This window comes from Hyla sarda, chromosome 7 (genome assembly GCF_029499605.1).
Source record: "Hyla sarda isolate aHylSar1 chromosome 7, aHylSar1.hap1, whole genome shotgun sequence".
In the NCBI taxonomy this organism is placed as follows: domain Eukaryota; kingdom Metazoa; phylum Chordata; class Amphibia; order Anura; family Hylidae; genus Hyla; species Hyla sarda.
The window spans coordinates 15,401,885-15,428,694 of record NC_079195.1 but is presented as its reverse complement, the minus strand read 5'-3'; the positions used below and the strand labels follow the sequence as shown (position 1 = coordinate 15,428,694).

The 26,810-nt window shown below is 46.9% G+C and overlaps 1 protein-coding gene across 4 annotated transcripts in view; it reads right to left on the bottom strand.

Annotated features, from left to right (window-relative positions):
- ZDHHC6 (zinc finger DHHC-type palmitoyltransferase 6) overlaps window positions 1–26,810 on the bottom strand; it is a 68,805-nt gene that overhangs the window by 22,280 nt on the left and 19,715 nt on the right. For 2 of the 4 annotated variants that reach the window (XM_056530375.1, XM_056530374.1), the window contains exons 1-6: window positions 20,557–20,666; window positions 17,780–18,147; window positions 9,331–9,422; window positions 9,088–9,247; window positions 6,620–6,781; window positions 1,877–1,930 (exon numbers count right to left, since the gene is read on the bottom strand). In XM_056530375.1, coding sequence (XP_056386350.1) covers window positions 1,877–1,930; window positions 6,620–6,781; window positions 9,088–9,247; window positions 9,331–9,422; window positions 17,780–18,046 — 735 coding nt within the window. In that variant the 5' untranslated portion in view covers window positions 18,047–18,147; window positions 20,557–20,666. Of the gene's footprint in view, window positions 1–1,876; window positions 1,931–6,619; window positions 6,782–9,087; window positions 9,248–9,330; window positions 9,423–17,779; window positions 18,148–20,556; window positions 20,667–26,810 lie in introns of those variants that run through there. The other 2 variants (XM_056530377.1, XM_056530376.1) reach the window with 1 other exon arrangement.

Here is a 26,810-nt window from a genome sequence, read left to right as displayed (position 1 = left end):
CCCCCGACCCCCTAGCTCTCTCCCGTCAGCCCCCGACCCCCTAGCTCTCTCCCGTCAGCCCCCCGACCCCCTAGCTCTCTCCCGTCAGCCCCCGACCCCCTAGCTCTCTCCCGTCAGCCCCCGACCCCCTAGCTCTCTCCCGTCAGCCCCCGACCCCCTAGCTCTCTCCCGTCAGCCCCCGACCCCCTAGCTCTCTCCCGTCAGCCCCCGACCCCCTAGCTCTCTCCCGTCAGCCCCCGACCCCCTAGCTCTCTCCCGTCAGCCCCCGACCCCCTAGCTCTCTCCCGTCAGCCCCCGACCCCCTAGCTCTCTCCCGTCAGCCCCCGACCCCCTAGCTCTCTCCCGTCAGCCCCCGACCCCCTAGCTCTCTCCCGTCAGCCCCCGACCCCTAGTTCTCTCCCGTCAGCCCCCGACCCCTAGCTCTCTCCAGTCAGCCCCCGACCCCTAGCTCTCTCCCGTCAGCTCCCGACCCTAGCTCTCTCCCATTAGCTCCCGACCCCTAGCTCTCTCCCATTAGCTCCCGACCCCTAGCTCTCTCCCATTAGCACTCGACCCCAAGCTCTCTCCCATTAGCTCCCAACCCCTAGTTCTCTCCCATTAGCTCCCGACCCCTAGCTCTCTCCCGTTAGCTCCCAACCCCTAGCTCTCTCCCATTAGCTCCCGACCCCTAGCTCTCTCCAGTCAGCTCCCGACCCCTAGCTCTCTCCCATTAGCTCCCGACCCCTAGCTCTCTCCCATTAGCTCCCGACCCCTAGCTCTCTCCCATTAGCTCCCGACCCCTAGCTCTCTCCCATTAGCTCCAGACCCCTAGCTCTCTCCCGTCAGCCCCCGACCCCTAGCTCTCTCCCGTCAGCCCCCGACCCCTAGCTCTCTCCCATTAGCTCCCGACCCCTAGCTCTCTCCCATTAGCTCCCGACCCCTAGCTCTCTCCCGTCAGCCCCCCGACCCCTAGCTCTCTCTCGTTAGCTCCCGACCCCCAGCTCTCTACCGTTAGCTCCCGACCCCTAGCTCTCTCCCGTTAGCTCCCGACCCCTAGCTCTCTCCCGTTAGCTCCCGACCCCTAGCTCTCTCCCATTAGCACTCGACCCCAAGCTCTCTCCCATTAGCTCCCAACCCCTAGCTCTCTCCCATTAGCTCCCGACCCCTAGCTCTCTCCCGTTAGCTCCCGACCCCTAGCTCTCTCCCATTAGCTCCCAACCCCTAGCTCTCTCCCATTAGCTCCCAACCCCTAGCTCTCTCCCATTAGCTCCCGACCCCTAGCTCTCTCCCATTAGCTCCCAACCCCTAGCTCTCTCCCATTAGCTCCCGACCCCCTAGCTCTCTCCCATTAGCTCCCGACCCCCTAGCTCTCTCCCATTAGCTCCCAACCCCAACTCTCTCCCATTAGCTCCCGACCCCTAGCTCTCTCCCATTAGCTCCCGACCCCTAGCTCTCTCCCATTAGCTCCCGACCCCTAGCTCTCTCCCATTAGCTCCCAACCCCTAGCTCTCTCCCATTAGCTCCCGACCCCTAGCTCTCTCCCGTTAGCACTAGTATTTGCAGTTTAGTGCAGAGTTGGAAACAAAAGCCATTAATGGCGCCCTATAAACGCACACACTATTGGGGCGTTCTAACGCTCCAGCAGAACTGCTGCTTCAGAAGCGCCATTAACCCTTTCATTCTCACCAACAACAGGCCATTGTGCAACAAAAACTTGCAAAACTAAAAACTCTTTGGCCGATTGCTTCTGCCGGCATTAATCAGATCTGAGTGGGGCGCAGAGAACAATGGCCATAGAGTTCCCCCCCAAAAAAACCTGCAACAATGGTCCCGGTGTGTGAGCCATTGTTGAGGAGTGAGCAGTGTGTTAATATGACGGCAGCGGCGGGGGACGTACCTTCTCTTCGATCCACGATTCAATGGAGGTTTTATTCCTCAGGATGACTTTCATCTTAAAAACACACAAGAAATAATGCATCAGAATGACGACGCGCGGCGAGCATCAGCATTTCATTCTTTTTATTTTTTTCATTTGGCGGTACAATAAGTGTTTTGATCGGGCGTCAATCAGCGGCCCTTGTACAATGCGCTCCCTGGGCGGGCGCGATGCCTCCGGTGTGTGTGTGGGGGGGGCTGTGAGAGGGAAGAGCGTGATCTTCTCGGCGGGGGCTCCACTCTTTTGTATATCATTTAACTGGCTGAGTGAAATCAATTACTCTGTAATAAAGGCATCAATGGCCGAGCACAAAACAGCATCTTTATATAATAAGGCTCACGGCGGCTGCGGTGGGGCCCGGTGTAATGACATCTGAAGGGACCGGCTTTGTTCTGCTATTGTGTGGACGGATTAAACAACAGACGGGGAGAAAAAGAAGAAGAAAAAAAAAGAGCTGGACTGGAATTGGGACGTATCAAATAAAATGAGCCATAAATAATGTACCAGTTTAAAGAGACGGTCTAGATATACAAATAGGGTATGTAAGGATGTGTGGATACTCTGCACATATTGACTTCCCAATTGAATTTAAAGGGGTATTCCGGCTTTATACATCTTATCCCCTATCCAAAAGGATAAGATGTATGATCGCAGGGGTCCCGCCGCTGGGGACCCTCAGAATCTCGGTACAGCCCCCAGTATTCTGTGCCGGGCGCTGCCACCAAGACGTGACGTCATGGCCACGCCCCCTCCATTCATGTCTATGGGAGGGGGCTTGGCGTGACGGCACAATGGAGCGTGGCCGTGACCTCACGTCTCGGAGGCATCGCCCGGCACAGGATGCCGGTGGCTTCATAGAGATCATGAGGGTTCCAGTGGCGATTATACATCTTATTCTCTGTCCTTTGGATAGGGGATAAGATGTATAAAGACGGAATAAGCACTTTATTAGTGAAAATCCGCAAAAATTCTGCAGCTTAGCAGCGACATAAGAACATACCGTAAAGGGTTAATCCCATTTCAGACATTTAAATCTGTACTCCCTGTACTTTTTAGCAGCTGTATACTAAAGAGGAAAATTATTTTCTTTTTTAACCCCTTAAGGACGCAGGACGTAAATGAACGTCCTGGTGAGGTGGTACCGTATTTATCGGCGTATAACACGCACTTTTTAGGCTAAAATTTTTAGCCTAAAGTCTGTGTGCGTGTTATACGCCGATACCCCCCCAGGAAAGGCAGGGGGAGAGAGGCCGTCACTGCCCGCTTCTCTCCCCCTGCCTTTCCTGGGGTCTAGAGCGCTGCTGTCGGCCCTTTTCACCCCCTGGTTATCAGCGCCGCTGCCCGTTCTGTCCCCCTGACTATCGGTGCCGGCGCCGATAGCCAGGGAGAGAGAAGCGGCGCCGACAGCCAGATGGAGAGAAGGGGCAGCGGCACCCATTGTCGGCGCCGCTGCCCCGTTGCCTCCCCCCATCCCCGGTGGCATAATTACCTGAGTCGGGTCCGCGCTGCTCCAGGCCTCCGTCGTGCGTCCCCGGCGTCGTTGCTATGCGCTGAACGGCGCGGCGCATGACGTTAGAGCGCCGCGCCGTGCATAGCACGCTGCCCCTTCTCTCCCCCTGGCTGTCGGCGCCGCTTCTCTCCCCCTGGCTATCGGCGCCGGCACCGATAGTCAGGGGGACAGAACGGGCAGCGGCGCCGATAACCAGGGGGTGAAAATGGCCAACAGCAGCGCTCTAGACCCCAGGAAAGGCAGGGGGAGAGAAGCGGGCAGCGACGGCCTCTCTCCCCCTGCCTTTCCTGGGGGTATATCGGGGTATACACGCGCACACACGCACCCTCATTTTATCATGGATATTTGGGTAAAAAACTTTTTTTACCCAAATATCCTTGGTAAAATGAGGGTGCGTGTTATAGGCCGGTGCGTGGTATACCCCGATAAATACGGTACTTAACGCACCAGGACGTACATCTACGTCCTGTGCATAACCGCGGGCATCGGAGCGATGCCCGTGTCATGCGCGGCTGATCCCGGCTGCTGATCGCAGCCAGGGACCCGCCGGCAATGGCCGACGCCCACAATCTCGCGGGCGTCCGCCATTAACCCCTCAGATGCTGGGATCAATACAGATCCCGGCATCTGCAGCAGTAAGCGATTTCAACGAATGATCGGATCGCCCGCAGCGCTGCTGCGGGGATCCGATCATTCAAAACGCCGCACGGAGGTCCCCTCTCCTTCCTCCGTCCGGCTCCCGGCGTCTCCTGCTCTGGTCTGAGATCGAGCAGACAATACTAAAAGATCGCCGATAACACTGATCTGTTCTATGTCCTATACATAGAACAGATCAGTATTAGCAATCATGGTATTGCTATGAATAGTCCCCTATGGGGACTATTCAAGTGTAAAAAAAAAAAATGTAAAAAAATGTAAAAAGTAAATAAAATAAAAAAAAGTGAAAAATCCCCTCCCCCAATAAAAAAGTAAAACGTCCGTTTTTTCCTATTTTACCCCCAAAAAGCTTAAAAAATTAATTTAATAGACATATTTGGTATCGCCGCGTGCGTAAATGTCCGAACTATTAAAATAAAATGTTAATGATCCCGTACGGTGAACGGCGTGAAAATAAAAAAAATTAAATTAAAAAAAAAGTCTAATTGCTACTTTTTTTAATACATTTTATTAAAAAAAATTATAAAAAAAATGTATTAAAAGTTTTTTATATGCAAATTTGGTATAAAAAAAAGTACAGATCATGGCGCAAAAAATGAGCCCTCATACCGCCGCTTATACGGAAAAATAAAAAAGTTATAGGTCATCAAAATAAAGGGATTATAAACGTACTAATTTGGTTAAAAAGTTTGTGATTTTTTTTAAGCGCAACAATAATATAAAAGTATATAATAATTGGTATCATTTTAATCGTATTGATCCTCAGAATAAAGAACACATGTCATTTTTACCGTAAATTGTACGGCGTGAAAACGAAACCTTCCAAAATTAGCAAAATTGCATTTTTCTTTTTAATTTACCCACACAAATAGTGTTTTTTGGTTGCGCCATGATATAATGAGTGATGTCATTACAAAGGACAACTGGTCGCGCAAAAAAAGAGCCCTCATACTAGTCTGTGGATGAAAATATAAAAGAGTTATGATTTTTAGAAGGCGAGGAGGAAAAAACGAACACGTAAAAATCCTTAAGGCCAAAATGGTCTGAGTCCTTAAGGGATTAAAGGGGTACTCCAGGAAAAAAATGTTTTATATATGAACTGGCTCCAGAAAGTTAAACAGATTTGTAAATTACTTCTATTAAAAAATCTTAATCCTTCCAATAATTATCAGCTGCTGAAGTTGACTTGTTCTTTTCTGTCTCTCTGCTGACATCTCTGCTTGTCTCAGGAACTGCACAGAGTAGAAGAGGTTTGCTATGGGGATTTATTTCTACTCTGGACAGTTCTCGAGACAGGTGTCATCAGAGAGCACTTAGACAGAAAAGAACAACTCAACTTCAGCAGCTCATAAGTACTGAAAGGATTAAGATTTTTTAATAGAAGTAATTTACAAATCTGTTTAACTTTCTGGAGCCAGTTGATATATAAAAAAGTTTTTTTCCTGGATAACCCCTTTAATTTCTTTTTTTCTTGTCCACAGTGCTCTCTGCTTACAACTCATGTCAGGAACTGTCCAGAGCAGCATAGGGTTTTTTTATGGGGATTTTCTCCTGCTCTGTACAGTTCCTGATATGGGCATCAGGTGTCAGTAGAGAGCACTGTGGTCAAGACAAAAAAGAAATTCATAAAGAAAAGAATTTCCTCTGTAGCATACAGCTGCTAATAAGTACTGGAAGGACTGAGATGTTTTAATAGAAGTCATTTACAAATGTATTTATCTTTCTGGCACCAGTTGATTTAAAAAAAAAAAAAAAACAGTTTTCCACCGGAGTACCCCTTTAAGTAATTTGACTACCTTTCTGTGATCTTTCATGCTTTCCTTCAGTTTTGCTGGCAACTATCTGCTCTGTTGTGTTACCCCAACTTCCTCTATGATGTTATATCCTGTAACAGACTACCTGCTCCTGGGTACACTATAGCTGGGAATTCATCCAACTCTAATTCCCTCCCACTATGTAGGAGTTATAGTCAAGCAGGTGTTGCAAAACTACAACTCCCAACATGCCCGGACAGCCTTCCGCTGTCGGAGCATGCTGGGGGTTGTGGTTTTGCAACTGCTGAATGTACACTGTTTGGAATACACTGATGTATTGAAAGGTTAATAAAGTTGGCTGAACTTCCAGCTAGAGTGTCCTACCCAGAAAGAAAGTTGGGCTAAGAAGGGCAACTAAACAGACAGTTTGTATGTGGAGCAAATTGAAAGAATGAAAAGACCACAAAAAGGTAGTAAAATAAGTTTACTGACGAATATATGTTAATTTTTTAGACACGTGAAAATAGGTTTCATTGTCAGACAACCTCTTTAAAAAAAAGTGCATTTCAGTGGAACCATTATTATTATTTTTCGTTCATAACCATTATCAGGTAGGTGCTAATAAAAATATAATATTTTAATAAATGTATTTATTTATTTAAATTTAGCAATGTTTTAAATATGTTACTCCCCCGAACACCACTTCAATATTTTTATATTTAATACATATTAAAACAACAACATGTGGCATTATCCACAATATCAGTACGTTCTGCAACACACCTGAATACAGAAAAGCATCCCCACTGCAATGGTTGTCCCCAGGGCCAGTCCTAAAGCAAACAGGGTAACTGCAAAGGCCGAAATACCAAAGGGGATGATGGGAGCCGGCTCCCGCCGTGTCATGCTCATGTCGATCTTCACAGAATTCCACCCAAAAGAGATCTGAAGGGATAAAGAAAGGAAAAGGATTCGCTCATACACAGACTATTCTGCTCCTTTACTAAAACATTTATTTTAAAAAGGGGGTATTCCAGCTTAACGTATCCCCAGTATAGGACATAAGTTTGAGATTGCGGGGGTCCGAATGCTGAAAGATCTCAAGAACGGGGACCGGAATGCTCTCTATTGAATGGAGCGGCAGTATGGCATGCGCACCACTGTTTTCTTCCATTGTCTATGGCAGTGTTTTCCAAACAGTGTGCCTCCAGCTGTTGCATAACTACAACTCCCAGCATGCCCCGACAGCCAAAGGCTGTCCGGGCATGCTGGAAGTTGTAGTTTTGCAACAGCTGGAGGCACACCGTTTGGAAAACACCAGTCTATGAAGCTGCTGGAGATAGTCAAATTGGGGATAAGTTAAATTATATCGGAATACCCCATTAAAGGGGTACTCCACTGGTGTAGTGATAAAAACTGTTCCCTGTAAAGAACTGTGTCCAAGCAGCTGATGATAAATGCCGAGTCAGCAAAGCCACTGTAATTGGCTGAGATGCGCGCACACGCCCCAGACTATTGGTTATTGGGGGGTTGTTGTTTTATTTGGCACCAGCTCCCAGGACATATTTCACTACACCCCCATCTCCGCGCTCTCACAGCGGAATATAGCAAACTGTATCCTCTCTATGAGAGCGGAGAGATCGGGACAGGAACAGAGAACAGGGATGTTGAAAACTGTGTCCCTGCTGCTGCTGTAAAACTGTGAGCCCGATCCCCACGGCTTTCATCAGCCTGGGGGATGTAGAAATGTGTGTCCCCGCTGCTGGCTCTCTCCATCCCCGAGGCGAGGATGTAGGAATGTGTGTCCCCTAGTGCAGAGGCAGGGGAGACCGCTCTCCATCACCGCTCTCCATCACCGCTCTCCACTGCCTCTGATCTTCTTGAAATCAGTGTACCTGTGCCTCTCTGCTTCCCAGTGACTGTGTCCCCCTGCCTCGAGGATGTAGAATCTGTGGGGAAGCAGTGAGGCATGGGTACACTGATTTGAAGAAGCAGTAATCAGAGGTGAGGGAGAGCGGTGATGGAGAGCGGTGATTGGGGGGAGAGCGGTGATTGGGGGGAGAGCGGTGATTGGGGGGAGAGCGGTGATTGGGGGGAGAGCGGTGATTGGGGGGAGAGCGGTGATTGGGGGGGAGAGCGGTGATTGGGGGGGAGAGCGGTGATTGGAGGGAGAGCGGTGATTGGAGGGAGAGCGGTCTCCCCTGCCTCTGCACTAGGGGACACACATTCCTACATCCTCGCCTCGGGGATCGAGATGGAGGGAGCCAGCAGCGGGGACACCCATTTCTACATCCCCCAGGCTGATGAGAGCTGTGGGGATCAGGTTCACAGTTTTACAGCAGCGGCAAGAGCGAGCCGCAGCAGTAGGGACACAGTTTTCAATATACCTGTCCCGATCTCTCTGCTGAGCAGAGCTAGGCTGCCACCCCCCACAACAACAACCAATAGTCTGGGGGCGTGTGTGTGCGTCTCAGCCAATCAGAGTGGCTTTGCTTGCTCGGCATTTATCATCAGCTGCTTGGAAACATTTCTCTACAGGGAACAGTTTTCTTCACTAAACCGGCTGCATTCGAACATTTATCTCCGAATGCTGTGAGCAGGCTGCGGTGCTCGGCCATGCCCCCTTGTGATGTCAGGCCCCGCCCCCTCCATGCAAGTATATTGGAGGGGGCGTGGCAGCCTCCTCTGTAATGATCACGGCATCTGAAGGGTTAATGGCGGAAATCCGTGGGGGCCCCCTCTGTACGGATCACGGCATCTGAGGGGTTAATGGTGGACATCAGTGGGGGCCCCCTCTGTACGGATCACGGCATCTGAGGGGTTAATGGAGGACATCCGCGAGGGGTTAATACCGGCCATTACTGATAGCAGCCGGGACCTGCCGTGTAGGACGCGAGCACCGCTCCGATGCTCACGGTCATACACAGAACATAAATGTATGTCCTGGTTCGCAAAGTATCGCCGAACCAGGACGTACATTTACGTCCGTGGTCGTTAAGGGGTTAAAGGGCAATACAATTAAAAATATCAAGAATCAGAAAAATGTTCCCAATCCAAGCGACTATTTATGTGTATTTTTGAAACTTTATGATCTGTGTGTCATTTGAGTAGCAGTTTTCGCAGACTTCTGACTAACCTCCTGTGTCACAGGGAGATTTACATTCAGGAGTCTAGGAAAGCCGGAAGAACAACTTGTAACTACCCCGACAGCCTCCGAAAATGACAATTCAATTGCTGTAAATAACACTCACCCTGTTGTAAAGCTGTGTGTACATCGTCATGATGAAGATGTAGGAAGCATGGATGCAACCGAGCGGCGCCAGCAGCAGGAACAGCGTAAAGGAGGAGTGATTGCGGTGGCCACAGCAGTTGTTGATCCACGGGCAGTGATGATCCATCTTCATCACACATCTGACATACAAGAAATCAATCAGTTACTTCTAGTGAGCGCAGCTAATGTGTCCCGGGTCCAGCGCTCTCCCTCACTCTCGTACCTGTTGCACTTGCGGCAGTGGTGGGAGCGCGGCACCTTGTACCCCTCGCACACCTTGCAATATTGAAGAAACCTGCCGTCCTGAGCATTTTCCTTTAAACACATAATTCAGGAAACAGTAAGAGGCAACATTAAGAACACAAGCTGTTGAGGGTATAAAGGGGAAATACAGAGAAAAAAAAAATTCAACTGGTGCCAGAAAGTTAAACAGGTTTGTAAATTACTTCTATATAAAAATCTTAATCCTTCCAGGACTTATCAGCTGCTGTATGCTCCACAGGAAGTTAGAATTTCCTTTCTTTCGGAACCACATTATTCTCTGCTGACACCTCTGTCCGTGTCAGGAACTGTCCAGAGCAGGATCAAATCCCTATAGCAAACCTCCTGCTCTGGACAGTTCCTGACATGGACAGAGGTAGGGATCGACCAATTATCGGTTTGGCCGATAATCACGATTTTGGGCATTATCGCTATCGGCAATTACCTTGCCGATAAGCCGATAATGCCCCGCCCACCGCGAATGATCGCCCCCCCCCCCCAGCCGCAACGCCCCGGCCCCATTGCCTCCCTCATCCCCGGGGCCCGAGGTCCACGCTACTTCTGGCTCCTGCTGCGTCCTGCGTTACGCTGTGCGCAATGACGAGTGACGTGACGTCACCGTCAGTGGGCACAGTGACAGCTCAGGAGGACGCCATCGGAGCCAGATGTAGAGTGGACCCCGGGCAAAGGTAATTATAAAACCGGGGATGGGAGAGGCAATGGGGCCATGACGGTGCGTGGGGGGTGCAACACGGTGGGGCGGTTCGGCGGTGGGGGGAGCGGTGCGGCGGTGATAGGACTCAGGACCCCCGGACAGGCAGGGGGAGAGAAGCGGGCGGCAGCGGCGGTCTATGGCACCGCAAAAGCCACTGCAGTTCATTGATTTAAAGCGCCCGCTTTAAATCAATGATCTGCAGTGGTGTTGCGGGGGGAAAAATAGCCGATAACTTCTACCGGAATATCGGTATAAGTTATCAGCTATCGGCCCTAACCTCCACCGATTATCGGTATCGGCCCTAAAAAAACGATATCGGTCGATCCCTAGACAGGAGGTGTCAGCAGAGAGCACTGTGGTCAGACAGAAAAGAAAATCAAACTTCCTGTAGAACAGAGCAGCTGATAAGTACTGGAATATACAGAAGTAATTTACAAATCTGTATAACTTTCTGGAACCAGGTGATTTAAAAACATTATAATCTCACCTTCATTGCAGTTGTCCCCAACCTGTAGTCTCTTCAGCTGTTGCAATACTGTAACTCCCAGCATGTCCTGATCTCCACTCCCATTCTAAGAGTTGTAGTACTGCAACAACTAGAAAGCCACAGGTTGGGGATTACTGGATTAAAGGATAAAAAAAATCCTAGGAGAGCAGCACACCAAAAGTGTATACGGTGCGGAGTGCAGGGTGGTTGATGATCAGGTGACAAGCTGTTCGTAATAGTATAAAGTCAAAGCATCACTTCCAAAGGATGGGTAAATAGAGGCTTTTTATTTAAAGGGGTACTCCGCTGCTCAGCGTTTGGAACAAACTGGTCCGAAAGCTGGAGTCAGGAGCTTGTGACGTCATAGCCCCGCCCCCTCATGCCGTCATGCCCCACCCCTCAATGCAAGTCTATGGGAGGGGGCGTGACAGCTGTCACACCCCCCTCCCATAGACTTGCATTGAGGGGGCTGAGCGTGACGGCATGAGGGGGCGGGGCTATGACGTCACGAGTTCCTGGTTTCCAGCGTTCGGACCAGTTTGTTCCAAACGCTGAGCAGCGGAGTACCCCTTTAACACATAACGTTTACAGGATAAACGTGTAAATAGTGGCTTTTAATTTAGGACATAATATTTACAGTGTAAACATTAGTGCCAAGTAATAGGTCACTAGTTTTACATCCATTGGAAGTGCTGCTTTACCTTTTGGTGCAGGTTTAAATGATAACCATCATTAAAGAGACATATCAGGCCTGGAGATCAGCAGGGTCCATGTACCAAGACCCCCGCAGATTGCTCAAAGAAACACATGAAATGCTCTGCAAAGTGAGCTGCCCTTTCACTTTAGATCCCCTGTGCTCAAAAGCATGGCTACCCCTCTGTATAAGGCAATGGACCACCCCCCCCCCCCCCAACACCAGACAGAAAAAGGCACAGAGAAAAGAACAGTAAAGATCCCTGTCATAAGCAGGGCTGTGGAGTCGGAGAAGAGTAGTCAGAGTCGGACAAAATTTTGGGTACCTGGAGTCGGCAAACAATGCACCAACTCCGACTCCTACTAAATGTGTCCCAATTCACAAAAAGTTAGAATTAAAGGAGTACTCCGGCGCGCACTTTTTTCATTTTATCCCATCTGGGCTGCAAAATAAAAGAAAACAAACTTTCTCTTCCCTGCCAACGAGCCCCCGGAGCTCCGGTACAGGTGATCGGTCCCCGGGCTGTATTCTTCTTACTTCCTGTTAGCCCGGCACGTCACACGGAGCTTCAGCCTATCACCGGCCGCAGGGATGTCCCGCCTCGGCCAGTGATAGGCTGAAGCTCCGTGTGACGTGCCGGGCTAACAGGAAGTAAGAAGAATACAGCCCGGGGACCCAACACCTGTACCGGAGCTCCGGGGGCTCTTTGGCAGGTAAGAGAAAGTTTGTTTTCTTTTATTTTGCAGCCCGGACGGGATAAAAGGAAAAAAGTGCGCGCCGGAGTACTCCTTTAATGACTTCTCTACTGTAAGAGTAAAGACCAATGCATGCAGTGCAAAACGAACACGTTAAGTGACCGTGAAGAAGCTTTTCATGTGCTTTACTATTTGGCACGCAACGCACCATTAGGAGCGGCAATACTTATACTTTCCATAGTGTTGTGTTCTGCTGTTACAGGGAACCCATGGGTAACCTAGCCTCTCACTGATAAGGGGTTAAGGAAATATGTTTTTTGTAGGACTAGAGACACTTGTATAAGTTAAGGGAATGGAGGGTCACTAGTTCAAGACTGAAGCTGTAAACCATTGGAAAAACTGCTGCCATTCAGCTAAGGCTATAAAAACTTGTAAACTCCGATTGTTAGCTTAAACTTTAAACATGACTTTGGGATTCTACTAGGGAAATCAGGTTTTATAATAAATGCCCCTTCCTGGATCCTCCCACTGCCCTATCTTCAGCAGCAGATCAGCACACAAAAAGGAGAAGGCAGCAGCTTCTGCCCAACTACCTCTCTCTGCTAGAAAAGCTTAGAAGAACTTGGTGGAACAGCTTCTTGGATTCAACTGTAATGGTTTATAAATACATTCGCATATTAATACAGAGGAGTCGGAGTATTTATCTACCGACTCCACAGCCCTGGTCATAAGTGTCACCTGCACTACAAGGCTGTGACAGATTACCTTTAAAGTGTACCTGTCATTATCAAAAACTTTATATATGATGTAGATAATAACATTATATGTATATGTGTAATACGGTACATTTGTTAAAAATTGTGTATATTTTTGTCCCTGCAGCTATTTCCTGTGTGTCTCTGTAAGGAGACGAAATACAGGAAGTGAGGGCAGGACAAGCGGGGGCTCTGTACACCGAGGACAAGCGGGGGCTCTGTACACCGAGGACAAGCGGGGGCTCTGTACACCGAGGACAAGCGGGGGCTCTGTACACCGAGGACAAGCGGGGGCTCTGTACACCGAGGACAAGCGGGGGCTCTGTACACCGAGGACAAGCGGGGGCTCTGTACACCGAGGACAAGCGGGGGCTCTGTACACCGAGGACAAGCGGGGGCTCTGTACACCGAGGACAAGCGGGGGCTCTGTACACCGAGGACAAGCGGGGGCTCTGTACACCGAGGACAAGCGGGGGCTCTGTACACCGAGGACAAGCGGGGGCTCTGTACACCGAGGACAAGCGGGGGCTCTGTACACCGTGGACAAGCGGGGGCTCTGTACACCGTGGACAAGCGGGGGCTCTGTACACCGAGGACAAGCGGGGGCTCTGTACACCGAGGACAAGCGGTGTATATTGAAAATATACATATAATGGTATTATGTACATTATAAAAAAAGTGGACAGGACAAAGCACGGCAGAAAGCCCAGAGGTTCAGCTAGGTATTTCTGCTGTGGGTTGTCCTCCAAAACAATGGTGGAATTGCTTAGTGCAGATAGTAATGTTACCGTTCCCTTAGTGTAGGTCTAGAACTGTGATATATAAGGGAGCACTGCACGGGGCCGCCCCGACACTCAAAAAGGGTTCCCTATGCAAGCACAGGATAGACTGTTAGGGAGGTAGTTAAAGGGAACCATCACCTACATGCAGCAGTTGCAGGGGCCCGTAATGCTCAGGCATTTCAAAGAGATCCTGGCGGATACTTCCCACCCCCGCCTCATTTTTTCCTTCTATACACAGATATACAGGCTGGACCATTTCTATGGATACACCTTAATAAAATGGGAATGGTTGGTGATATTAACTTCCTGTTTGTGGCACATTAGTATATGTGAGGGGCGAAACTTTTCAAGATGGGTGGTGACCATGGCGGCCATTTTGATGTTGGCAATTTTGAATCCAACTTTTGTTTTTTCAATAGGAAGAGGGTCATGTGACACATCAAACTTATTGGGAATTTCACAAGAAAAACAATGATGCTATATCATACACTGCTATATACACCGCAGGAGAAATGCTAGCACAGGCTTCCAGTATCCGTATACACTGCTATATACACCGCAGGAGAAATGCTAGCACAGGCTTCCAGTATCCGTATACACTGCTATATACACCGCAGGAGAAATCTATCACAGGCTTCCAGTATCCGTATACACTGCTATATACTACTATATACACCGCAGGAGAAATGCTAGCACAGGCTTCCAGTATCCGTATACACTGCTATATACTACTATATACACCGCAGGAGAAATGCTAGCACAGGCTTCCAGTATCCGTATACACTGCTATATACTACTATATACACCGCAGGAGAAATGCTAGCACAGGCTTCCAGTATCCGTATACACTGCTATATACTACTATATACACCGCAGGAGAAATGCTAGCACAGGCTTCCAGTATCCGTATACACTGCTATATACTACTATATACACCGCAGGAGAAATGCTAGCACAGGCTTCCAGTATCTGTATACACTGCTATATACTACTATATACACCGCAGGAGAAATGTTAGCACAGGCTTCCAGTATCCGTATACACTGCTATATACTACTATATACACTGCAGGAGAAATGCTAGCACAGGCTTCCAGTATCCGTATACACTGCTATATACTACTATATACACCGCAGGAGAAATGCTAGCACAGGCTTCCAATCTCCGTAGTTTCAGGTGCTGCAGAATGGACAAAACAAAAATGTGAACAGGACCCTCAGTTTACCCAGAAGATTTTGTTCAGTGATGAGGAAACTTTTATGTGAATGGTGAAGTTAACAAACAAAACCAGCGCTATTGGTCTGACACTGACCCACATTGGATAGATCCCTCCAAGACTGTTGGAACACAAACATTGATGGTATGGTGTGGTATATGGGGTACAAAGATAGTGGGGCCATTCTTCATCAATGGAAACCTCAAGGACACTGGATATGTGAAATTGCTCCATGATGAGGTGTTTCCCTCTTTATGCACTGAAGCTGCACGTTCCCTGAGTTTTTCCAGCAAGATGGTGACCACCACATTATGGGTGTCAGGTCCGAGCATTCCTAGATGAACAGTTTCCTGGAAAGTGGATTGGTCATCGTGGGCCAATTGAATGGCCGCCAAGGTCTCCCGATCTGACCCCCTTAGACTTTTATCTCTGAGGTCATCTGAAGGCAATTGTCTATGCTGTGAAGATACGAGATGTGCAGCACCTGAAACTACGGAGACTGGAAGCCTGTGCTAGCATTTGTCCTGCGGTGTATATAGTAGTGTATATAGCAGTGTATACGGATACTGGAAGCCTGTGCTAGCATTTCTCCTGCGGTGTATATAGTAGTATATAGCAGTGTATACGGATACTGGAAGCCTGTGCTAGCATTTCTCCTGCGGTGTATATAGTAGTATATAGCAGTGTATACGGATACTGGAAGCCTGTGCTAGCATTTCTCCTGCGGTGTATATAGTAGTATATAGCAGTGTGTACGGATACTGGAAGCCTGTGCTAGCATTTCTCCTGTGGTGTATATAGTAGTCTATAGAAGTATACAGATACTGGAAGCCTGTGCTTGCATTTCTCCTGCGGTGTATATAGTAGTATATAGCAGTGTATACAGATACTGGAAGCCTGTGCTAGCATCTCTCCTGCGGTGTATAAAGTAGTAAATAGCAGTGTATACGGATACTGGAAGCCTGTGCTAGCATTTCTCCTGCGGTGTATATAGTAGTGTATATAGCAGTGTATACGGATACTGGAAGCCTGTGCTAGCATTTCTCCTGCGGTGTATATAGTAGTATATAGCAGTGTATACGGATACTGGAAGCCTGTGCTAGCATTTCTCCTGCGGTGTATATAGTAGTATATAGCAGTGTATACGGATACTGTAAGCCTGCGCTAGCATTTCTCCTGCGGTGTATATAGTAGTATATAGCAGTGTATACAGATACTGGAAGCCTGTGCTGGCATTTCTCCTGTGGTGTATATAGTAGTATATAGCAGTATATGGAGAAGAGGGTGGCATTGACAATCCAACACAATGGGCAGCACATTGAACACATTTTATAAGTGGTCAGAAACTTGTAAATAACTCATGAAAGAATAAAGTTACGTTAAAACCAAGCACATCATTGTTTTTCTTGTGAAATTCCCAATAAGTTTCATGTGTCACATGACCCTCTTCCTACTGAAAAAACTAAAGTTGGATTCAAAATGGCTGACTTCAAAATGGCCGCCATGGTCACCACCCATCTTGAAAAGTTTCCCCCCTCACATATACTAACGTGCCCCAAACAGGAAGTTAATATCACCATCCATTTCCATTTTATTACGGTGTATCCATATAAATGGCGCACCCTGTACTATACAAAGATAGGTAGAGATGTGTCATTCTGCACTGGTGCGGCTTAGAGCAGCTGCTGGGCACAACCCCAATGACTACTTACCGGGGCTGCAGCTGTATTATTAAACCATGATTTCTCTGATACGCCCGAGTAAATAATAGTGTCTGCGGTTTAGGCATCATAAAACAAGTGACGGGTTCCCTTTAAAGGCAAACTCTAACAAGACAAGGGTTTCCCATTGCTATTATTTTGCCAAGGAACTTTCTAGACTCCATAATGCACTGTGTGGGAGACGCCGTTAGTGCTAATCTGTTCACTCTACGGTGCTATAGCAGTCACTCCCCTTCATTGGATCCCCAGGGGCCCTGTTACAAGTCCCAGCATTGGGACCTAAAGGCTTAAAGGGGTAGTCCAGTGGTGAAAAACTTCTCCCCTATCCTAAGGATAGGGGATAAGTTTGAGATCGCGGGGGGTCCGACCACTGGGGCCCCCTGCAATCTCTCTGTACGGGGCCCCGGCTCTCGGCCCAGATAGCGGGTGTCGACCCCCGCACGAAGCGGCGGCCGACACGCCCCCTCAACACATCTCTATGGCAGAGCCGGAGATTACCGAAGGCAGCGCTTCGGCTCTGCCACAGAGTTGTATTGAGGGGGCGTGTTGGCCGCCGCCTCGTGCAGAGGTCGACACGCCCCCTTCCCGCGGGCTGTTGGGGCTCCGTACAGGAGATCGCAGGGGGCCTCAGCTGTCGGACCCCCCGCGATCTGCAACTTATCCCCTATCCTTAGGATAGGGGATAAGTTGCTCACCACTGAGTCACCACTGGACTACTCCTTTAAAGGGGTTCTCCTCTCCTAGACATTTTTTCTCTTATCCAAAGGAAAGGGGATAAGATCTCTGATCGCGGGGGCCCTGCCCCGCTGGGGACCCCCGCGATCTCAGCTGCGGCACCCCAGACATCCGGTGCATGGAGCGAATTTCGCTGATGGATGACTGGCGATGCGAAGCGGAGGCTCGTAATCTTATGGTCACGCCCCGCTCGTGATGTCACGGCTGCGCCCCCTCAACACAAGTCTATGGGAGGGGGCGTACGCCCCCTCCCATAGACTTGCATTGAAGGGGGCGTGGCCATGATGTCACGAGCAGGGCGTGACCATGCTGTCACGAGCCTTCGGGGCTGCACCCGACACTCTAAACAAACAACGGGTGCAGCACGGCGATCGTGGGGGTCCCCAGCGGCGGTACCCTCGCAATTAGACATCTTATCCCCTATCCTTTGGATAGGGGATAAGATGTCTAGGGGCGGAGTACCCCTTTAAAAATGTACACCTGTGCACATACACACTCAAAGCCAGACAAGAAAATGGCAGCCATGTTTGATTGACAGGTAAGTGATTGACCAAGATAATGACTGATGGACAGGTAAAAAGCGCAGTGATAGACAGAATGTTCTTTCTTACCGGTTTCCATCCCAGTGGAACAACCCCAGGGCCGATGAACATTGCATTGAAGTAATTATAAAGAATCATTACAGTCCAGTTAATTAGAGTGAGAAAATTAACACTCGCGCCCGGAGAATCCAGGGGCCAATACCAGAGGATCGAGTCCAAGATAGCAACAATGGAGCAGATTATAATGACCCCGAGGGCGATGAGGGGCCCCCAGTGACACAGTCGCCTCAGCTCCCGCAGGTTCTCAAAACTGATGAAGGAGTCCAGTTTAGCCATTATGTCCTGAGGTAAAAGTCTACTCCAAGGAATGCCGCCTGCTGCCTGTCACCCTCAGATCACCGCACTGCGATCCCATACTGTCACCAGCAAGCACCCACCTACAGGAGGAAAACAGTAAGTGTAAGCAATCCAGTATTATACTCCAGAGCTGCACTCACTATTCTGCTGGTGGGGTCACTGTGAACATACATTACATTACTTCTCCTGTACTGATCCCGAGTTATATTCTGTATTATACTCCAGAGCTGTACTCACTATTCTGCTGGTGAGATCACTGTGTACATACATTACATTACTTATCCTGTACTGATCCTGAGTTATATCCTGTATTATACTCCAGAGCCATACTCACTATTCTGCTGGTGAGGTCACTGTGTACATACATTACATTACTTATCCTGTACTGATCCTGAGTTATATCCTGTATTATACTCCAGAGCTGTACTCACTATTCTGCTGGTGAGATCACTGTGTACATACATTACATTACTTATCCTGTACTGATCCTGAGTTATATCCTGTATTATACTCCAGAGCTGTACTCACTATTCTGCTGGTGAGGTCACTGTGTACATACATTACATTACTTATCCTGTACTGATCCTGAGTTATATCCTGTATTATACCCCAGAGCTGTACTCACTATTCTGCTGGTGAGGTCACTGTGTACATACATTACTTATCCTGTACTGATCTCTCTGTATATATACATATCAGCAGGTAGCCGGGTCTTAGTGTTTCAGGAAATGTTTAGTCACATGATGATGAAGCGTCCGCTCCTGCTGACCTTTCTCTACCACACTGTCACCGGTTGGGGATCGGCCGCATATCAGTAAATTTACGTTACTTTTTAGTCATTTACATACAGTGAGAGCTGCTTTACTATCTCTGCAAAGTCCCTGATACCCTACAGCAGTATTTCCCAATCAGGGCGCCTCCAAAACTACAACTCCCAGCATGCCCGGACATTCTTTGCAGAACTTTATGACATAAAACAGTCAATGTTGTTGTTATGGCTTTTTAGCTAAATAAAATAAACTCAGGAATAATCTGTCCGGACAGTAAAGGGTAAAGGCACAGGAGCGGAGGAGCGGCCAATACATTACAAGAATATTCAAACCCCGTTCTAGGGAGATCAGGTGAAGGACAGGAGGAGCAACAGAGGCCCACAGGTGTCCATTCACCCCCAATATCTGCCAGGTGAATGTATGGAGGCTATTACTTAAATTCCACACCCCTCTAGCCGCCCACCCCCCCCACTCCTCCGCCAGACCCCTCTGCCCCCCCTTCTTCTGTAAACAGCCCCCCCTCCTCCATACCCCTCTGCCCCCCTCCCCTGTATACAGCCCCCCTCCTCTGTATACAGCCACCCCTTCTCTGTATACAGCCCCCCTCCCCTGTATACAGCCCCCCCTCCCCTGTATACAGCTCCCCCCACCCCCTTCCTCTGTATACAGCCCCCCTTCCTCCTCTGTATACAGCCCCCCCTCCTCTGTATACAGCCCCCCATCCCTCTTCTGTATACAGCCCCCCCTTCCTCCGTATACAGCTACCCCCCCCCCCACCCGCCTCCTCTGTATACAGCTCCCCCCCCACCCCCTCCTCCCTCCTCCTCTGTATACAGCTGTCCCCCCCACCCCCCTCCTCCTCTGTATACAGCTCCCCCCCCACCCCCTCTGTATACAGCTACCCCCCTCCTCCTCTGTATACAGCTCTCCCTCCTCCTCCTCCTCTGTATACAGCCCCCCTCCTCTGTATACAGCCCCCCATCCCTCCTCTGTATACAGCCCCCCATCCCTCTGTATACAGCCCCCCTTCCTCCGTATACAGCCCCCCATCCCTCTTCTGTATACAGCCCCCCTCCTCTGTATACAGCCCCCCATCCCTCTTCTGTATACAGCCCCCTTCCTCTGTATACAGCCCCCCTTCCTCCGTATACAGCCCCCCATCCCTCTTCTGTATACAGCCCCCTTCCTCTGTATACAGCCCCCCTTCCTCCGTATACAGCCCCCCATCCCTCTTCTGTATACAGCCCCCCTCCTCTGTATACAGCCCCCCATCCCTCTTCTGTATACAGCCCCCCTCCTCTGTATACAGCCCCCCATCCCTCTTCTGTATACAGCCCCCTTCCTCTGTATACAGCCCCCCTTCCTCCGTATACAGCCCCCCATCTCTCTTCTGTATACAGCCCCCTTCCTCTGTATACAGCCCCCCTTCCTCCGTATACAGCCCCCCATCCCTCTTCTGTATACAGCCCCCTTCCTCTGTATACAGCCCCCCTTCCTCCGTATACAGCTGCCCCCCACCCCCCTCCTCTGTATACAGCTCTCCTGCACAGTGATGTAGTCACACATCTCTTTCTCCCGCACAGATATAAAGTGAGGCAGATTTGGGAGACACTCTGGTGACCTGTATTCATTACGGCTGGGGACCCTGAAGTGACGGGCACAATGGGGGTCACTGTGTACAGGACACAACAAGCCGTCCCTGAGACCCTCCCTCCATACCTCACTGCATCCCGCGGGTGACATCCCCCGACCTCCACACAGCTCCCCGGCTTCAAGAATGGATACAAGACACACTTCCGGGTTGTGCCTCCTCTAATGATGCCCCGCCCGGAACAGAGCAGCATCCACTTCAGGCCTACAGTGATTGGTTCCGCCCAAGCCTGTCCCCTCCTCTTACCCGCCCCCAGCCTGTCACCACCAGCCTGAATAACTTACTTGTCAGCCACCTGTCACCTACAGATCCCCATAACAGTGTTATCTACAGAACCCCCATAACAGTGTTATCTACAGAACCCCCATAACAGTGTGTCACCTACAGATCCCCCATAACAGTGTGTTATCTACAGATCCCCCATAACAGTGTGTCATCTACAGATCCCCATAACAGTGTTATCTACAAACCCCCATAACAGTGTTATCTACAGAACCCCCATAACAGTGTTATCTACTGATCCCCCATAACAGTGTGTCATCTACAGATCCCCATAACAGTGTTATCTACAAACCCCCATAACAGTGTGTCATCTACAGATCCCCCATAACAGTGCGTCATCTACAGATCCCCCATAACAGTGTCATCTACAGATCCCCCATAACAGTGCGTCATCTACAGATCCCCCATAACAGTGTCATCTACAGATCCCCCATAACAGTGTCCTCTACAGATCCCCCATAACAGTGTGTCATCTACAGATCCCCCATAACAGTGTCCTCTACAGATCCCCCATAACAGTGTGTCACCTACAGATCCCCCATAACAGTGTGTCATCTACAGATCCCCCATAACAATGTGTCACCTACAGGCCCCCCATAACAGTGTGTCATCTACAGATCCCCCATAACAGTGTGTCATCTACAGATCCCCCATAACAGTGTGTGATCTGCAGATCCCCATAACAGTGTCCTCTACAGATCCCCATAACAGTGTCCTCTACAGATCCCCATAACAGTGTTATCTACAGAACCCCCCCCATAACAGTGTGTCCTCTACAGATCCCTCATAACAGTGTCCTCTACAGATCCCCCATAACAGTGTGTCATCTACAGATCCCTCATAACAGTGTCCTCTACAGATCCCCATAACAGTGTTATCTACAGAACCCCCATAACAGTGTGTCCTCTACAGATCCCCCATAACAGTGTGTAATCTACAGATCCCCATAACAGTGTCCTCTACAGATCCCCCGTAACAGTGTATCCTCTACAGATCCCCATAACAGTGTTATCTACAGAGCCCCCATAACAGTGTGTCCTCTACAGATCCCCATAACAGTGTCCTCTACAGATCCCCATAACAGTGTTATCTATAGAACCCCCCATAACAGTGTGTCCTCTACAGACCCCCCCATAACAGTGTGTCATCTACAGATCCCCCATAACAGTGTGTCCTTTACAGATTCCCCGCAACAGTGTGTTATCTACAGATCCCCCATAACAGTGTGTCATCTACAGATCCCCATAACAGTGTCATCTACAGATCCCCCATAACAGTGTGTCATCTACAGATCCCCATAACAGTGTGTCATCTACAGATCCCCCATAACAGAGTGTCATTTACAGATCCCCCATAACAGTGTGTCACCTACAGATCCCCCATAACAGTGTCCTCTATAGTGTTGCTCGCGAATATTCGCAATTCGAATATTATTTGCGAATATCGCATATTCGCGAATTCGCGAATTTCGCGAATATAGCGCTATATATTCGTAATTATGAATATTCGTTTTTTTTTTTTTTTTTTTCTTCACAGTACACATCACAGTGATCATCCCTCTCTGCTTCCAGCTTGTGTGGTGTAAAGAAGGCTGTAATACTACTGTGTGAGACTGGAACGCGAAAATTCGCATATGCGAAAATTAGCCTATGCGGATTTTCGCATATACGAATTTTCACATATGTTAATTTTCGCATACGCGTATTTTCGCATAGCGAAATTAAAATGAGAATATAACGAATATGCGAATATTCGCGAATATATGACGAATATTCGTCCATATATTCGCGAATATTCGCGAATTCGAATATGGCCTATGCCGCTCAACACTAGTCCTCTACAGATCCCTCATAAGTGTGTCATCTACAGATCCCCCATAACAGTGTGTCATCTACAGACCCCTCATAACGGTGTGTCATCTACAGATCCCCCATAACAGTGTGTCATCTACAGACCCCCCCCCCCCATAACAGTGTGTCATCTACAGAACCCCTATAACAGTGCATCATCTATAGATCCCCATAACAGTGTGTCATCTACAGACCCCCCCATAACAGTGTGTCATCTACAGATCCTCTATAACAGTGTGTCATCTACAGACCCCCCCATAACAGTGTGTCATCTACAGATCCTCTATAACAGTGCATCATCTATAGATTCCCATAACAGTGTGTCATCTACAGACCCCCCCCCCATAACACTATGTCATTCACAGACCCCTCCCACATAAAAGTGTGTCATTTACAGACCCCCCCCCCCATAACACTATGTCATTCACAGACCCCTCCCCCATAAAAGTGTGTCATTTACAGAACCCCCCCCCCCCATAACACTATGTCATTCACAGACCCCCCCCCCCCCCCATAAAAGTGTGGGGGATCGGTATATTATGGGGGATCTGTATATTATGGGGATCTGCATATTATGGGGGATCTGTATATTATGGGGATCTGTATATTATGGGGATGTGTATATTATGGAGGATCTGTATATTATGGGGATCTGTATATTATGGGGATCTGTATATTATAAGGGATCTGTATATTATTGGGGATCTGTATATTATGGGGATCTGTATATTATGGAGGATCTGTATATTATGAGGATCTGTATATTATGGGGATCTGTATATTATAGGGATCTGTATATTATAGGGATCTGTATATTAAATTATGGGGATGTGTATATTATAGGGGATCTGTATATTATGGTGATCTGTATATTATGGAGGATCTGTATATTATGGGGATCTGTATATTATGTGGCTCTGTATATTATGGGGATATGTATATTATAGGGGATCTGTATATTATAGGGATCTGTATATTATAGGGATCTGTATATTATGGGGGATCTGTATGTTATAGGGGATCTGTATATTATGGGGATCTGTATATTATAGGGATCTGTATATTATAGGGATCTGTATATTATAGGGATCTGTATATTATGCGGGATCTGTATATTATAGGGGATCTGTATATTATGGAGGTTCTGTATATTATGGGGATCTGTATATTATGGGGATCTGTATATTATGGAGGATCTGTATATTATGGAGGATCTGTATATTATGGGGATCTGTATATTATGGGGATCTGTATATTATAGGGATCTGTATATTATAGGGGATCTGTATATTATGGGGATCTGTATATTATAGGGATCTGTATATTATGGGGGATCTGTATATTATGGGGATCTGTATATTATAGGGATCTGTATATTATAGGGGATCTGTATATTATGGGGATCTGTATATTATGGGGGATCTGTATATTATGGGGATCTGTATATTATGGGGATCTGTATATTATGGGGATCTGTATATTATAGGGATCTGTATATTATGGGGTTCTGTATATTATGGGGATCTGTATATTATGGGGATCTGTATATTATGGAGGATCTGTATATTATGGGGATCTGTATATTATAGGGGATCTGTATATTATAGGGGATCTGTATATTATGAGGATCTGTATATTATGGGGATCTGTATATTATAGGGATCTGTATATTATGGAGGATCTGTATATTATAGGGGATCAGTATATTATAGGGATCTGTATATTATAGGGGATCTGTATATTATAGGGATCTGTATATTATGGGGATCTGTATATTATAGGGATCTGTATATTATAAAGGATCTGTATATTATGGGGATCTGTATATTATAGGGGATCTGTATATTATAGGGGATCTGTATATTATGAGGATCTGTATATTATGGGGATCTGTATATTATGGAGGATCTGTATATTATGGAGGATCTGTATATTATAGGGGATCTGTATATTATGAGGATCTGTATATTATGGGGATCTGTATATTATAGGGGATCTGTATATTATAGGGATCTGTATATTATGGGGATCTGTATATTATGGGGATCTGTATATTATAGGGGATCTGTATATTATAGGGGATCTGTATATTATGGGGATCTGTATATTATAGGATCTGTATATTATGAGGATCTGTATATTATAGGGGATCTGTATATTATGGAGGTTCTGTATATTATGGGGATCTGTATATTATGGGGATCTGTATATTATAGGGGATCTGTATATTATGGGGATCTGTATATTATGGGGGATCTGTATATTATGGGGATCTGTATATTATGGGGATCTGTATATTATGGAGGATCTGTATATTATGGGGATCTGTATATTATGGGGAGCTGTATATTATAGGGGATCAGTATATTATAGGGATCTGTATATTATAGGGGATCTGTATATTATAGGGATCTGTATATTATGGGGATCTGTATATTATAGGGATCTGTATATTATAGGGATTTGTATATTATGGGGTTCTGTATATTATGGGGATATGTATATTATGGGGATCTGTATATTATGGGGATCTGTATATTATAGGGATCTGTATATTATGGGGTTCTGTATATTATGGGGATCTGTATATTATGGGGATCTGTATATTATGGAGGATCTGTATATTATAGGGGATCTGTATATTGTGGGGATGTGTATATTATAGGGGATCTGTATATTATGGGGATCTGTATATTATGGGGATCTGTATATTATAGGGGATCTGTATATTATAGGGGATCTGTATATAATGAGGATCTGTATATTATGGGGATCTGTATATTATGGAGGATCTGTATATTATAGGGGATCTGTATATTATAGGGATCTGTATATTATGGGGATCTGTATATTATGGGGATCTGTATATTATAGGGAATCTGTATATTATAGGGGATCTGTATATTATGGGGATCTGTATATTATAGGATCTGTATATTATGAGGATCTGTATATTATAGGGATCTGTATATTATGGGGATCTGTATATTATGGAGGATCTGTATATTATGGAGGATCTGTATATTATGGGGATCTGTATATTATAGGGGATCTGTATATTATGGGGATCTGTATATTATGGGGATCTGTATATTATGGGGATCTGTATATTATGGAGGATCTGTATATTATGGAGATCTGTATATTATGGGGATCTGTATATTATAGGGATCTGTATATTATAGGTATCTGTAGATTATAAGGGATCTGTATATTATGGGGATCTGTATATTATGGGGATCTATATATTATGGAGGATCTGTATATTATGGGGGATCTGTATTTTATGGGGATCTGTATATTATGGGGGATCTGTATATTACGGAGGATCTGTATATTATAGGGGATCTGTATATTATAGGGGATCTGTATATTATAGGGATCTGTGTATTATAGGGGATCTGTATATTATGGGGATCTGTATATTATGGGGATCTGTATATTATGGAGGTTCTGTATATTATGGAGGTTCTGTATATTATGGAGGATCTGTATATTATAGGGGATCTGTATATTATAGGGGATCTGTATATTATGGGGGATCTGTATATTATAGGGGATCTGTATATTATGGAGGATCTGTATATTATAGGGGATCTGCATATTATAGGGGATCTGTATATCATAGGGGATCTGTATATTATAGGGATCTGTATATTATAGGGGATCTGTATATTATGGAGGTTCTGTATATTATGGAGGTTCTGTATATTATGGGGATCTGTATATTATAGGGATCTGAATATTATAGGGATCTGTATATTATAGGGATCTGTATATTATGGGGATCTGTATATTATGGGGATCTGTATATTATGGAGGATCTTTATATTATGGAGGTTCTGTATATTATGGAGGATCTGTATATTATGGAGGATCTGTATATTATAGGGGATCTGTATATTATGGGGATCTGTATATTATGGAGGATCTGTATATTATGGAGGTTCTGTATATTATGGAGGATCTGTATATTATGGGGATCTGTATATTATGGAGGTTCTGTATATTATGGAGGATCTGTATATTATGAGGATCTGTATATTATGGGGGATCTGTATATTATGGGGATCTGTATATTATGGAGGATCTGTATATTATAGGGGATCTGTATATTATAGGGATCTGTATATTATGGGGGATCTGTATATTATGGGGATCTGTATATTATGGGGATCTGTATATTATGG